This window comes from Megascapheus bottae, chromosome 2 (assembly GCF_031878675.1).
Source record: "Megascapheus bottae isolate mThoBot1 chromosome 2, mThoBot2.hap1, whole genome shotgun sequence".
In the NCBI taxonomy this organism is placed as follows: Eukaryota; Metazoa; Chordata; class Mammalia; order Rodentia; family Geomyidae; genus Megascapheus; species Megascapheus bottae.
In genome coordinates, this window is record NC_143510.1 from 62,023,363 (window position 1) to 62,038,857 (window position 15,495).

The 15,495-nt window shown below is 35.1% G+C and overlaps 1 protein-coding gene across 7 annotated transcripts in view; it reads left to right on the forward strand.

Annotated features, from left to right (window-relative positions):
- The window catches only part of Cnot2 (CCR4-NOT transcription complex subunit 2), a 91,532-nt gene that overhangs the window by 45,779 nt on the left and 30,258 nt on the right, over positions 1 to 15,495 (forward strand). For 5 of the 7 annotated variants that reach the window (XM_090328242.1, XM_090328239.1, XM_090328238.1 and 2 more), the window contains 2 exons: positions 1,632 to 1,754; positions 12,547 to 12,613. In XM_090328242.1, coding sequence (XP_090184368.1) covers positions 1,632 to 1,754; positions 12,547 to 12,613 — 190 coding nt within the window. The remainder of the gene's footprint in view (positions 1 to 1,631; positions 1,755 to 12,546; positions 12,614 to 15,495) is intronic. The other 2 variants (XM_090328244.1, XM_090328243.1) reach the window with 1 other exon arrangement.

A 15,495-nucleotide genomic window follows, 5' to 3' on the forward strand; every position in this document is an offset into this window, starting at 1 on the left:
TTCAGAAAGTCTACTTCTGCAAGAAGAATAAGTATTTACCTTTTAATGAGTTAATAGATTAAAAAAAAATCTGTTTAACACCAAAAGAATTCACTAGCTTAAAAGCATAGGAAATTAAGGTTATAGTGTTTTTAAGATTATGTCCACTTGAGTGGATTTTTCTCAGATATGTCTACTTGAGCAGATTTTTCTCAGACTTCAGGAAGAATAGTTAAGTAATTGTATTTTCTACAGCTTTCACAGGGAACTTAAGGTATAAATCTATCATTAAATATTGTAGATGCTTTCAACAAAGTTTCACATCAAATTTGGCTTTATAGTCTATAATATGTTTATCATGCCTTGGTAAATAACATTTGATCATAGCTTTTTTTTTTCTTTTGCCAGTCCTGGGGCTTGAACTCAGGGCCTGAGTGCTGCTCTTGGGCATTTTTCCCCCTAAAGGCTAGAGCTCTGTCACTTGAGTTACAGCACCACTTCCAGCTTTTTTCCTATGTATATGATACTGAGGAATCGAACTCGGGTCTTCGTGCATGCTAGGCAAGCACTCTACCACTAGGTAGAGTGCCTTAACCATACTTCTTTAAATCTAAAAATAAAAAAAAAGTGGGGGCACTTATTATTTGTAGTGGAAAATATACCCTTAGTCACAATGAATGTGCAGACATCATATTTGAGGTGACTTTCCCTTCAAGTTGATACTTGTGAAAATATGTAGCCATCGTATTAAAATCTTTAAAATTTCTCTACAATTTCTCTACAGTTTGTTTTGAATTTCAGAGTACATTGGCCTTAGATTAACATAGTCAGTTGATAGTTTTAGATCTAGAAGAAAAAAGCCCATAAGAATTAGCACAGCTGCTGGATGTGGTGGCCTACACGTATAATCTTAGCTACTCAGGAGGCTGAGATCTGAGGATCAAAGTTCAAAGCCAGTCCAGGCACTAAAGTTCGTGAGACTCTTACCTCTAATTAATCACCAGAAAACTGGAAGTGGCACTGTGGTGCCAGGGTTAGGGCAGTAGCCTTGAGCTGAAGAGCTCAGGGACAGCACCCAGGCCCAGAGTTGAAGCTCCATGACTGACAAAAAAAAAGAGCACAGAGTTTAGAAATTTTAGGAAGTTTACACAGACACGATGAATGAAAATGACTATTTTGGCCCGAGATAAGATTTCTAGTATGCCATTACATTAATCATTTAAAAATTTTGTATTTCAATGAAGTTGTGCTATAAAAAAAATATACTTTGAAAAACAATTTTCTTAAGTAGGTTTAGTGATAATACACATTAATAATGAAAGATACTTTTGAAGAGCCCACATAATGCTTCAAAGAATCTTACAGGAAAATATATGTTTGGGACTATCATTTTTCAAGATTAGGCTATTCTAACTTAATAAAAGTGAGCAGAACTATTACATAAGACAAACTTTTAAGATTAACTTCTTTATTTTAGAACGTAGAAATAAAACATAAGTTAGAATGTGATAGCTAATATCATGAGCCCCATCAGCCCTCAGGTGATCAATTTCTAGGTCTTGACAGTGCTTTCTTCTGCTTTTCACCTAAGAGTAAGGTTAAGCTGGACACTCCAAAATACTACTCTTGATAAAAATAATATTTTTGTTTAGGTGACAAACAGCATGTTTGGTGCTTCAAGAAAGAAGTTTGTAGAGGGGGTCGACAGTGACTACCATGATGAAAACATGTACTACAGCCAATCTTCTATGTTTCCACATCGGTCAGAAAAAGATGTAAGTTAATCAGTTACGTTGTATTTACTCAGCAGTATCTATCTGTTTCTAGGTCCTGAAAAGTCATTTTTAGCTTCAGGATATTTTCTGTGGTCCAGTGACCCTGTGCTAAGGCATAGTGGTAGGTCCTGGAGATAAAGACCTAGTCTAATGAGATACAAATGGAAAATAAATGTGTTGTGATTCTTCAGTTGAGATTTCGTAGTACTGTGGTAGGAGTGGAACAAACATATAACTTTGGGGTCATCTGTTTCTTTTTTTATTTAACATGGGAAATAACTTTGTATTACAGCAAATGTATACATGCTAAGCAAGGAAGAGATATAAAGAGGTTGATGAGCTTCATAAAGCATTCTTGCTGGGTGCTAGTGTACTAGGGCACACCTGTAATCCTAGCTACTCAGGAGGCTGAGAGTGGAGGATCATGGTTCAGAGTCAGCCCAGGCAGGAAAGTTCATGGGAAACTTATCTCCCATTAACCACAAGAAAACCCATAGTGGTGCTGTGTTCCAAAGTGGTAGAATGCTAATCCTGAGTGAAAAAAGCTCAGGTATAGCGCCTAGAGCCTGAGTTCAAGCCCTTACAACCAACCAAAAAACAGAAAATAAAACACCATTATCCTTACTGGGTAACCACCTGAGTCATATCCTAGACCTTGAATAGAATATCTTTCTTTCAGCTCTAGGGATACTTACATAGAATATATTGAAGAAATATATTCTAAATTTTTGGTACATAGCCTTCAAGTGATAGAATGCCTGCTACTATAGAGATGTGAACTGTACTCTTTGGAATACTAGTATTTCTGCAATTTATTATTATTTTTTTAAAATTAAAAAAGTCTTAAGAGCTGAGCACCAGTGGGCATCATGCCTATAATCTTGGCTACTCAGTAGGTTGAGATCTGAGGATCAAGGTCCCTGCAGACCTTAAGAGTCTTTACCTTCAGTTACTCTGTGTGAAGTGGCAACTCAGGGCTTGGTTCCCTTGTTAAAAAGTTAGCTGTGAATGAGTATAAAAACATACAAAAGAGTAAGAGCTAGCCTTCAGTGCTGGCACCAAATAAAACAAAACAGTACTAACAATAAGAACACAAAGAGTGGCGTGATAGCTCACTACTGTAATCCTAACTACTCTGGAGGCTGAGATCTGAGCATCGCCCTAGCACTACAGGACCTGATACTCTTATCTCCAATTAACCTCCAGAAAACGGGAAGTGGGGGTTGGCTCAAGGGTAGGGTGGTAGCCTTGAGCTGAAGAGCTCAGGGACATTGCCCAAGCCCCAGGACCCACAAAAACAAAACAAAGCAAGAAAAACACACACACACACACACACACACACTGCCTAGAATACAACCAAGTTATAAGTAGCAACTTTGTCAAAGATTTAAATAAGGTCATTTTTTCAAATTTCAACTACTTTAAATTATATTTTACCTGTTTAATCAAACCAGTTTCATTGTTGTACTTTGTACCTGTCCTGATCTTTTCCTTTCATACTTCACAAATTTACAATTTCTATTTTGCCTATCTACATAACAATCTATGGCTATTAGCCTTATGATATTCTAACTGATTTAAAACTTTTAATGTTCTAAGGTATGTAAAAATATTATCCTCATTCACTAAAGTTAATTTTAATAAGTCGTTCTATGTCTTTCTAGAATATCACAGGTTGGCTTCATCTAGGTTTAAGTCAGGATTTTGGTTTTGGTCTTTGGTTTCCTCATCCCCACACCCGTTTTAGTATTTCCTCCATCCCTTTTATTTTATTTGAAAATTGTATCATTTTTGGAAGAAACAGTTACTTTCTGGGGTGCTATTTTCAAATTATATGAGTGATGATTTTGTTTATGATTAGTATATACTTAAATACCTTATGGAAGGATATCATGTAATTTTCTGTTATCTTGCTTACCCTTCAGGTTTTTTTCTACTTAATATAAATTATTTATATGTCTATGTAGATAAAAAAATGAGGGTATATATTTGATAATATTGCTGCAGAAACTATCAAACTACAACATAGGGTATGTTGCTATGATTGTATAACCATATAATCAAAGTTAAGTTTGATAGAAAAATGGTAATAAAATATGATGGTAGCAATTCTAACAAGAAAAGTATGAATATTTCCAACTGCATCATGAGATTAGAGCATGGATAAAAAAATGAATCATGGCCGGGTGCCAGTGGCTCATAACTGTAGTAGTAGCCTTGAGCAGAAAGAAACTCAGGAACAGCACCCAGGCCCTGAGTTCAAGCCCCAGGACTGACAAAGCAAGAACCCCAATATCTGTTTTCTAGAGTGCAGTATGCTTTACTTACTCAGTGTGTGCTAGTTGTCATATCAGTCTGTTTGATCCATCACAAAAGTAACAATATTTTACTAAAATAAGAACCTCAATATTTGTTTTCCACAGTGAATATACTTTACTTACTCAGTGTGTGTTAGTTGTCACACTTAATTGATTCATCACAGAAATAACCATGTTTGGTCCAATAATTTCTCCCCGTCCCCCAGTCGTAGGGCTTGGACTCTGGGTCTGGGTGTTGTCCCTGAGCTCTTCAGCTCTAGGCTACTGCCCTACCCTTGAGCCAGGACCCACTTCCCGTTTTCTAGGGGATAATTGGAGATAAGAGTCTCAGGTCCTTTTGTGTCCAGGCTGGCTTTGAACCTTGATCCTCAGATCTCAGCCGCCTGAGTAGCGAGGATTACAAGCATGAGCCACTGGGCCAACTAAGTATGTTTTTATATCTTCAGTGGCCTACTATCAAGAACTTTCTCTTGATACTCAGTTTTCTCATCTCTAAAATGATTATAATTACATAGTAGCTATCTAAAAATTTGCTGTTAGTGTTTTAAGATTATATAAATTTCTGTAATATATTGACAGAAAGTCTGTACCAATTTTTGTCTCTTTAGCAATCTCCCCCCCTCCACTTTGGTTGTTTGTGGGCCTTGAACTCTGGGCCTGGTCACTGACCCTGAGCTCTTCAGCTCAAGGCCACCCACTCTACCACTTGAGCCACAGCTTCACTTCCGGTTATCTTGTGGTTAATTAGAGATAAGAGTCTCATGAGCTTTAGTGCCTGGGTTGGCTTTGAACAGTGACCCTCAGATACCAGCATTCTGAGTGGAATCAGGTGTGAGCCACAAGCACCAGGCCTTGCTTGAAAACTTTATGCCATCAAGAATGCCAGTTATTAGGGGGGCACGGATGGTTCCATCTGTAATCCTAGCTATTCATGAGGCTATGATCTATGGATCACAGTTCGAAGCCAGCCTGGGCAGGAAAGTCTGTGAGATATTTCCAATTAACCACCTAAAAATCGAAGTGATCTGTAGCTCCAAATGGTAGAGTGTTAAATTTGAGTAAACTCAGTGTCAAAGCCCAGGCCCTGAATTCAAATCCCTTACTGACAAAAAAGAATGCCAGCTTTTTTGTCTTGCTAATATTCAAAGGTTGTTCTTTTCATGTACACATATCACTAATTTTATACACACACACTCATGGAACATATGACTTTTCTGTATAGTTATTTCCCCTTTGTCTTTTCTTCTTTGGTGGGTCACCTACTTTAGTGTCATTTCTTGTTTCTCTATTGAGATGATAAGTCTCAGCATATTCCTCTCCCTTTTCCTTTCCTCTCCTCCCCTCTTCCCTCTCCTGTCCCTCTCCCATTCCCTCATCTGTCTGCCCTTCCTTCCTTCCTTCCTTCCTTCCTTCCTTCCTTCCTTCCTTCCTTCCTTCCTTCCTTCCTTCCTTCTTCCCTCCCTCCTCCCCCCCCCCTCTTTCTTTTTGCCATTTCTGGAGCTCAAACTCAAGGCCAGAGTGCTGCCCCTGAATTTTTGTGTTAAAGGCTAGCACTCCACCACTTGAGCCTCATCTCCACTTCCTTTTTTTTTTTTTTTTTTGGTGTGTGTGTGTATGTGTTTAATTGGAGATAAGAGTTTAATGTACTTCGCTGCCTGAGCTGGATTTGAACTGTGATTGTCAGATCTTAGACTCTTGAGTAGCTAGGTTACAGTTATGAGGCACTGGTATCAGTCAAAATTTAATTTTCAAACTGGTACATAATTACCTAGAACTTGTTTCTGTGAACGATATACTTTGTGGTTGTTTTATTACATGAAGATATTCTATAATGTTTAAATTAGGTTAAATGTGTTTCAAACATTTAGCATTTCTTTATGGAATTTTTCAATGTTTTCTTTGTTGTTGTTTGTTTTGGAGATCTTGTACTTTTTCCAGTACTTCTAGTACTTTTCTGTTTTATTTCTCTTAGGAATTTATGCCTGTTAGGAATGTATGTTTAAAGTATAACTTGTAAGGTGTCATATATTTTCCCCTTCTCCCCTCTGATGCTATCCAGTTGTTCTTTCACCATTTTATATTTCATGTCATGAGTCAGAAAACTTTTTATTTAATTTTTTGTCTGTTGTGAAGTTGAACTCGGCCTGGGTGTTGTCCCTGAGCTCTTCAGCAAGGCTACTACTACCCTACCCTTTGAGCCACAACACCACTTCCGGTTTTCTGGTGGTTAATTGAAGATAAGAGTCTCTTGGACTTTGGTGCCCTGGCTGGTTTTGAACCTCGATCTTGACATCTCAGCCTCTTGAGTAGCTAGGATTACAGGCATGAGCCACTGCGTGGCAGAAAACTTTTCTTAAAAGGCCAAATAGGGACTAGGCTTTGTAGATGAAGAGGTAAAATTATGCACATTGTATAATTATTATACAATGTATAATGTAAAAAAGTGTACTGTTATGCTCTCCACAAAAGCGGTGTGCCAAATTTGGCCCACATGTTGTGATTTGCTCCCTACTGACTTAGACCGTTTAGTTTCTGCTAATTAAAATCTTAATATGTAGTATCTATTCTTATACCTATTTTTAAACTTATTCTGCTTTGTCATAATATTTGTATCAAAACTACAAAAAATTTTATCATAGCTTTAGCTTTATAAAGACCATTTTAACATCTTTTTTTTTTAATTGTCAGTATAATGTATAGAGGGGTTACAGTTAAAGGTAGTAGGTGCATTACTTCTTGTACATTGATATCCCTTCTCATGTTCTTTTCCCCATTTCCCTCCACCCCACCCCTCCCAATCATCTTGTTTTCCCCCCTTCCCTTTCCTATTTCAAGTAATAATAATCACACAAGATAAACCTCTTGTTTCCATATCCATTTTATCATCTTAAAGTCCTTTATATATCTCTTTTCTTTCATAAAAATGCCCATCTTTACCAATATTGACTTCTCAAAAGGATATCACTATAATCCTTTTAACTTTTGTGTCTTTTAAAAAGGCTGTTTATAGTTGCCATTTTCATGCCTTTTCAACTTTGATTTTTAAACCAATGTATAGAATCTCTGTGTATGTAATATTTAATTTATATCCAACTGCCCAACAATATTCTTTTTTTCTTTTTTCCTTTTTTTTTGTTGTGGGGCTTGAACTCTGGGCCTGGGCACTCTCCTTGATCTCTTTAGCTCAAGGGTATCATTCTACCATTTGAGCCACAGCACCAGTTGCAGTTTTCTAGTGGCTAATTGGCAGTAAGATTCTCACAGACTTTCCTGTCCAGGTTTGGCTTTGAACCACAATCCTCAGATCTCAGCCTCTTGAGTAGCTAGGATTATAGGTGTGAGCCATTGGCACCCAGTTAATGGCATTATTATGTTAGATTTTGGTGGCAGAATGTGGACTTTGAAAATCTTACAGTGAGCTTCTATCAGCTATATCATTATCTGTCTTAGGATCTATTACTCAGTTTGTGTATATCTCAATTGTCTTATCTAACATAATTCCTAGGTAGGTATAAGTTTGAATAGCTAAAACTTGGAGCTGATTAAGTAATTTTCAACAAATGTTTCTCTATGTGATTATCAAGATTCCATTTTAATTTCCGGTTTTTAATGTTTTAGATATTTGTGTAATGATTATATGCATATATATGTATATATAATCTGCAAATAATAATGGATAACTCTTGGGAGTTAGCAAAAACCTAGACTTCTTTGAGGTGTGTACTCATTTTGATGATGCCTAAGCATAATGATATAAGAAGAACAAAGTTGTGGGGACCTCTTTTATTTAACATTTCTCAAAAGATATGAATTGAAATATTCACTGTTTACTTTAAAAAATTGAAAACTATAAATAATAGGTTATATACTATTTTGAGGAATTAGTTTGAATTCGTGTAGTGTTAGCCTACAGTGGGTTTTCTCATATTAGTATTTACATGCAGAAAGGAGTTAGCTTGGTTGAATTTCAAGCTATTTGAATCCTTTTCTCTCTAAGGAAAATGGTACTTTCAAAGTTTGTCATTTTTTCTCTCTTGCTACATCTAGATCTCAGCTAAAATATCCTATCTGAGTAGCCATAAATGGCTATGTATGTGTCCACACTCTTCCTACTATCCTCTAAATTTTTAAATAATTTTTAAATATTTTTATTGTCAGGGTAATGTACCGAGGGGTTACAGTTACATTTGTCAAGTAGTGGGTGCATGCCTCTCACACATTGGTACCCCTTCTCATGTTTGTGTCTTGAATTTAATAACTGAAAGACTGAAAACCTAGTTAGGTTACAAAATGGAGGTAAAATGATAAATCTTCAAAGTATAACCAATTTCAGAATATCAAAAAATAGATACACTGTTTAGTTTCAGTCATTCAAGTAACAAGAAAATGTTGCTACAATACAGATTAAGTTATCCCTAGACAAATAAACAAGTGTTTGGAACATTGGTAAATATTCCAAAACAAGTTTTCAATGATTGAGAATCTTTTATACAAAAATTCTCCAAAATCCAAAACTTTTAATGTGTCAAAAATATTTTAGAAATTGAGAATTTTTGAACTTTTTTTGATTTTTGAATAATTTGAGTAATGCTCAACCTATACATGCAAGATTTTATTCTGTGTGGGTCTCGGTCTTGGTCCTCATCCTGGGGCTTTGGTTCAGAGGCTTGAACTCAGGGCCTGGGTGCTGACCCTGAGCTTTAGTGCTCAAGGCTAGTGCTCTAACACTTTGAGCCACAGCTCTCCTTCTGGCTTTTGGTGGCCTCATGACCTTTTTCTTTTTCTTTTTGCCAAGCCTGGGGCTTCAACTCAGGGCATGAGCACTGTCCTTGGGCTTTCTCAAGGCTAGAGCTCTACCACTTGAGCCACAGAACCACTTCCAGCTTTTTCTGTGTATGTGGTACCACAGAATCAAAGCTGGGTCCTCATGCATGCTAGGTGAGCATTCTACCACTAGGCCAAACTCCTGGCTCCTCATGGCATTTCTTGTCTGGGCTGGCTTCAAACCATAATCCCGAGATCTCGGCCTCCTGAGTAACTAAGATTGTGGGCATGAGCCACCAGTACCAGGCATGATTTTGTTTTTTAAGTTAAAAACAGCTAACATTTCTGAGAAAGCATTGCAGTGATTGCTATTGAGGTGTAATTAATAGTCTTTAAAAAACAGTTTAGCAGATTCATACTAAGAGCATTTCAAGTGTAAAACATTCCTTAAACTAATCATCTGTACATCTGTGCTTAGACTATTAAAAAAATTCAGGAATTAATTACATTGAGCCTTTCACTATTTTTTTATAGCTAGATATACTTGAACACTTTAATTTTAAAAAGTGCTTGGAATACTTAACGAAGTCATCTCACTTTATCTGATTCATAAATACCAAATTTTATGACTTAGTGGCTACTTTAGTTTTCTGCCCACCCCTGGCTTCTTTCCTGTTTGTTCTGTGAGTGTATATACACAGGTATGCATGTGCTTTCTTCCTTACCCTTGGATCTTTTGTGTAGATAAGATATAGCCCCAAATTATCTTTTATTTGTTGCTTTTTCCTGGTTACCGTGCATTGTCACTGTCCCTTTAGGCATGTTGTACAACAAACTTTTAAAAAACCAGCTTAAAATTTAAACTGTTGGTATGGAGATGTAGGATACCAATCTTGAGTGGAAAAAAGCTAAGCAAGAATTCAAGGCCCTTGATTTCAAGCTTTAGTACTGGCACATACACAAGCATAACTTTAAATTACTTCTTTAAAAATTTTGCTAGAGAGTTTTTATTAAACACAGTTTTTTTATTTTAGAGCCCCAAGGCAATAATATTATCTTCACCAAACTCGTTGCAATGTTTCTTTACAGTCATTGAATGATTGGTAGTATATTTGTTGGAAGAGAAAGATATTTGAAGTAGTCACCTAAGATGAGGAAAATGAGATTAAATGTATGTGTCATTATAGATTGCAGAGCCAGGTTTGCCTGTTAGTCTTCAAATACACATTTAAAAATTTTAGACTGTTAATGGTTCATAAATGTCAGTGTTGTGTGTGTTAACAGTGGAAATTGCTGGATGCCAGTGGCTCACACCTATAACCCTAGGTAATTAGGAGGCTGAGATCTGAAGATGAAAAGTTCTACTCAAAAACTGGCTTCAAAGTGGTAGAGCTCTAGCTTTGAGCAAAAGAGCTCAGGGACAGCGCCTGGGTGCTCTGAATTCAAGTCCCATGATAGACCAAACAAACAAAAGCAGTGGACAGCATTTTGAAAGTACAGTTTTACTAGACTCTTAATCTCAGCTCTTAGAAGCCAGAGCCAGGAGGATCACAAATTCAAAGTCAGCCTGAGCTGTATAGAAAGTGAACAGGACAGCCTTGTCTGCAGATGATTGGAAAAGTGCCTGTGTAACAAGAAACACAAAAATGCAGTCCTAATTTATTGACTGCTTTCAAATATGCTATATGAAAGTGATAAAGATGCCATTTGGTGTGTTAGGAAAGTAACTGGAATTGCATTATTATCTTTTCTAGGTATTATATCATTTGATGACAGTGTATGTTGTAGATTGCTTAACATTTGGATTATTATGATTAACTTCCATATTTAGATCTTCTGACAAAAATGTTAGAAATAATGTTATTTAATACATTTCTCACAAGCTAAATGTTTTTCTGTGCTATTAAGAGTCTTGTATGGACTATAGATTAGATTATTAACAGCTCTTATAATTTATTAAGTATTTGCTCTGTTTCTTACCTACTTTAATCTATCTACACTTCAACTCTTATGAGGTGGGTGTGAAATATTTCAACTTACAGGAAGAAAACTGAGGCACTATTCATAGGTAAGTTGGCAGAACCAGGATTTACACCAGATTATTTTCTGACTACAAACTGGAATCATTTTAAATAGGCTACATTTCTTACTGTAAGGTGTTCTTGGTCTAAGATTTTTTATATATATTCTTAACAAGTTCACTTTTGTCATTGACTTTGATCAGACTTTTGTTGTGTGTTAGTCATAGTTGATACTGTGGTGATACATGTCTTGCAAATTTTCTTTGCTCCCAAGAACAGCAATCCTGTTCCATTCACATTCCTTAACTTATTTAGGTCCATTCTTAGCACTGGTTTATTTCATGAAATATGCCTTCGTAATTTCTAAATATATGAATAAGGATAGGTTTTGTACCAGGATATATTTGTAGTTTTCACACATTTATGGGAGTATACATCCACATGCCCACAGATCAATGCTTGTTTTATATGAATAAGTAAAGATGATAAATACCTAACATTAAATTATTATTCCTGTAATACATTACTAAACTTCATGTAGGAGCAATAAAGAAAATGACAATTGCTATTACATACTGTAGTATGTAGGATCACTCTTAACAGCTCTTGGATTCCAGTATCTGGCCGTGGAAGCCACAACCTGTCTGCCTTGTGATATACTCCTCTTCTTCTCTATTCCTTCCCTTCCCCATGTGTCAGAGGGCATTTGATTTCATTGTCTCTCATTTATGCATAACCTTTGGAGAAATTAGACTAAAATGACTGCACATTCTAAGAATATATAGTTTGAATGTTAGTATGGTTTGTCTAGATTATACAACATAGGAATTTGAGAAGGACTATATGTAAGATTTGATGCCTTATTACAAAATTAATAAGTACATTATACATACTGTTCTTTTTTGGGTAATGTGTATGAGTTTTCAAACTAATTGTATAACAAATTCTACAAACTTGAGAATAATTGGAGCAATTTAGGAATTTTAACAAGAAATATAATCATGAAAACTTATAAAATTGCCATTGTTTAAATGTTCTTTTTCCTTGGTTTTCTTAACTGTAGTCAGTGTCAGCATGATTTTCGTTTTCCAGAAAAGTGTTAGAGCAGCCTCTGTTTTCTTTACGATTCTTTACTCATTTCCTTTTCCCTACTGTTACTTCTAGCACCAGAGTACCTTATTTCTAGTCCTACTTCTGTCCTGATTGTTCATATAAACAATTAGCCATATCTATATTTTGGTACTTTTGTCTTTTACCATTAGGTCCTCTTCATTTACATGGTTATGTACAAATAAGTTTTCACCCCATTTGATAAACACCATTCATATATATGTATAAAAATCAGAATATAGTATAACAAAATACAAACTTCTGTAGGTAGTATTCTTTTCTTGAGAATCAAGTAGTTTAAAACATTACAGAGCTGACTTTCTGAGATTTTAGCCTTGTGTTTTATTGGCTTAGTCTTTTTTTTTAATGAAGTAATAGTGAATGTATAGTTTAATTTTGTGTAATTGTTTATAAAGATTCTTAACAATGTGAAAATTTACTTCCATTCCAAAGTTTAATTTCATCTGGTATTCTCTTTAGGAAATGTGGAACCAAAATATTTGTTAATGTTTTATGAAGAATGAGAAGCATATGATGTACATCTTGCTTTGTGTTCTAATATAATTAATTTTTTTCTAGATGCTGGCATCACCATCTACATCAGGTCAGCTGTCTCAATTTGGGGCAAGTTTATACGGGCAACAAAGTAAGAATTTCATTTATTCTGATATTCTTTAAAAAGAAAAGTAAATAATCAGCCATGTTGACCCTGTGGATTTCTTTTGCATTTAAGAGAAAAGATAGTTTTTAGAGTTTTGTTTTACTTACATTAGCAAAACTTCATCTCGGGCCTTACTCATTCTAAATTTGTTATTATTTGTATGTAACATAGATTGAGACTCCTTTTGATATCTTTTGTATCTGTATGTTCCTCCATAGTTATTTTTTTTTTAGTTTCTAACAAAAGTAGGCAGTCTGTATTTTCACTTAGAGAAGCTTAAAAGACTTTTTTGTTTGATTGGTTTATTTATTTTTTATTCTATTGTAAGCCATCTATGTAAAGATCTGTGTATATTTTTCTTCAACAATACTTCTTTTGCTTTATTTAGCTCTTTCTAGTGGTAGAACTTTAATTTTTGAAGTTTCCTTCTTTTTTCATTTTTATAATGAAAATCTATAATCTTTTATAGATTTTTTTAAATGATAGTGCTTATGAAGCGCTTGGCACAGTGCCTAACGCATAGTAAGCGCTCAATAAATGATAGATATTGTCACCAAATAAAATGTTTATGAAACTTGGAATTATAAAATATCTTTTTATTTTTCAAAATCAGTTTGCCAAAATATTACATGAAAATGATTGTAGCCATTTTTATTTGAAAATTAGCTGAAATCTTACCTCAGTTAATAGTATCGCTGTTAATGGAAAGGAAGAATTGTAAGTGCATAAATTCCTATCAAAGAATAGAATAACTTGAGAAGACATCTTAATGACTGATTAGCTTAACCACCTTCAAATAAAAATTGGTTGTATGGTTTGGAATTTTCCCTGTTATATAAGGAGAAACAAGATTCTGATAGGCATTAGAATAGCTCTTCACACCATTTTACCTTTAATATCAATTTTAGCTTAGTGGGAGGATGAAACTTACTTTGTGTACAAGCATTGTTTCTTTTCCCCCCATCATTTGTGGTTTTCCTCTTTATTGTAAAATATAATTGGCTAGTACAAAATTACTAAATAATAGTTATTAATTCATATATGTATATGCAGCTTTCTTCCAATTAAAAAAATTTTTTAAAGCCTTTTTTTGCCTAAGATATAGCTGATTTAGCCACACAAGTAGATTCTAGATGTTCAGTCTACTATTAGATAGTAAAGTGTTATGTTTAGACTGTCTTACCCTTCTGGGAAGCCTTACCATAGAAATATGTAGCTATTTTATTCTATTCATTTATTTTGCCATTCCTGGGGCTTGAACTCGGGGCCTGAGCCACTGTCCTTGTGTTCCCCCCCAATGCTAGTGTTCTACCACTTGAGCCACAGCACCACTTCGGCTTTTTTCTGTGTATGTGGTACTGAGGAATGGAACCTGGGTCTTTGTGCATGCTCAGCAAGCACTCTTACCACTAGGCCAAACTCCTTGCCCTATGTAGCTATTTTAAATGTATCTATTATTTCAATAGAGCAGCGGTAAAGATATTATTTTGCTATCATAATGCCCCAGTTTATCATGGCAGAAAATATTACAGAATGGAGAAAAATTTCTCATGAGAACAGATCTTATTTTATGAGAGAATAACATTGATAATAATCAGCTATATAGACTCTTTAAAATCCAATCTGACTTTAAAAAAGCAATATGAATTGTAGTTTGGCACGACACAAATTTCTTGGGTTTGAAATAACGGTATCATCAGTTTTGTGATAGATTTTTGTTAGCTTCTAGATTTGTATAAATCAATGTTTGAATTTATTTTTCTTAGGAAAATACTTTGAAAGTACTTACTAGTTTAAAAATCTATTTATGCCTACCATTCATGTTGAACTTCACTATATTAAATGTATATATTTCAATTAACAAGGCATGATAGCATTTTTGAATGTGTAGCTTACTCTTTGAAATGGATATTTTAGGTATTAACCTACTGAAAAATTGAACCTTAGATCAACTGAACTGATCATTTTGTGTCAAGTTGCAGTTATTTTTCACAGGATATATTTAGAACCTGCTACTAAAAGGCAACTTAATTGCCAGTTTCTTTTAGGAGAGTTCTTGAAGGGCCAACAGTGCAAAATCTGAACAAATACCGTTTTAGACAGAAGAGTCCTTGCTCCTTTGTAGGACTTTGAGTGTCAGAGTTTTAACTTTAAGTCAGAATGATGAAATATGAGGATCCAGCACTGATGAAGGATGGATAAATAAGAAATTAGTGGATAGGAGTACATGAGAGATGGTATTCTTATGGTAGTATTTATAGTAATTGTACACTAAGGTTGATAAAATTCAAAGTTCTTTTTTCTACAAAAAAGTAGTGAGCACCATTAACTTTGTATTATTTATTTGCAAAGTTAATCAGAAATTCACGCCATTCAAATGGTCTTTTATATGTTGTTTATTCTTGATGATTAGAAAAAATAAGATGGAAGGATAAACTCATCGGAGGTAAGAAACTTCCTCATGGAAGGCTGGGAGTTTGGCCTAGTGGTAGAGTGCATGCATAAAGACCTGGGTTTGATTCCTTGGTACCACATACATAGAAAAAAGTGAGAAGTGATATGGTAGTTGAAGTGGTAAAGTGCTAGTCTTGAGAAAGCCCAAGGACAGTGCTCAGGCCCTGAGCGAAAGGCCAATACTGGTGGGGGGTGAGGTGTGGGGAAGGTTCCTTGTGGAATAGATGTACAACTGCTAGAACCTGTGTTTTTTTAAGATTTGGGTAAAATGATTGTGTAAATAGTTCATACTTAGGAAATTCTAGAGGATTGTATGATCTCAGTATAGAATGATTTTATCTACAAGTATAAGTAGCTTTTCATCTAAAGATTCATGTGACTTCTGTGAACTAAATAATGTCTATAGAAACAAG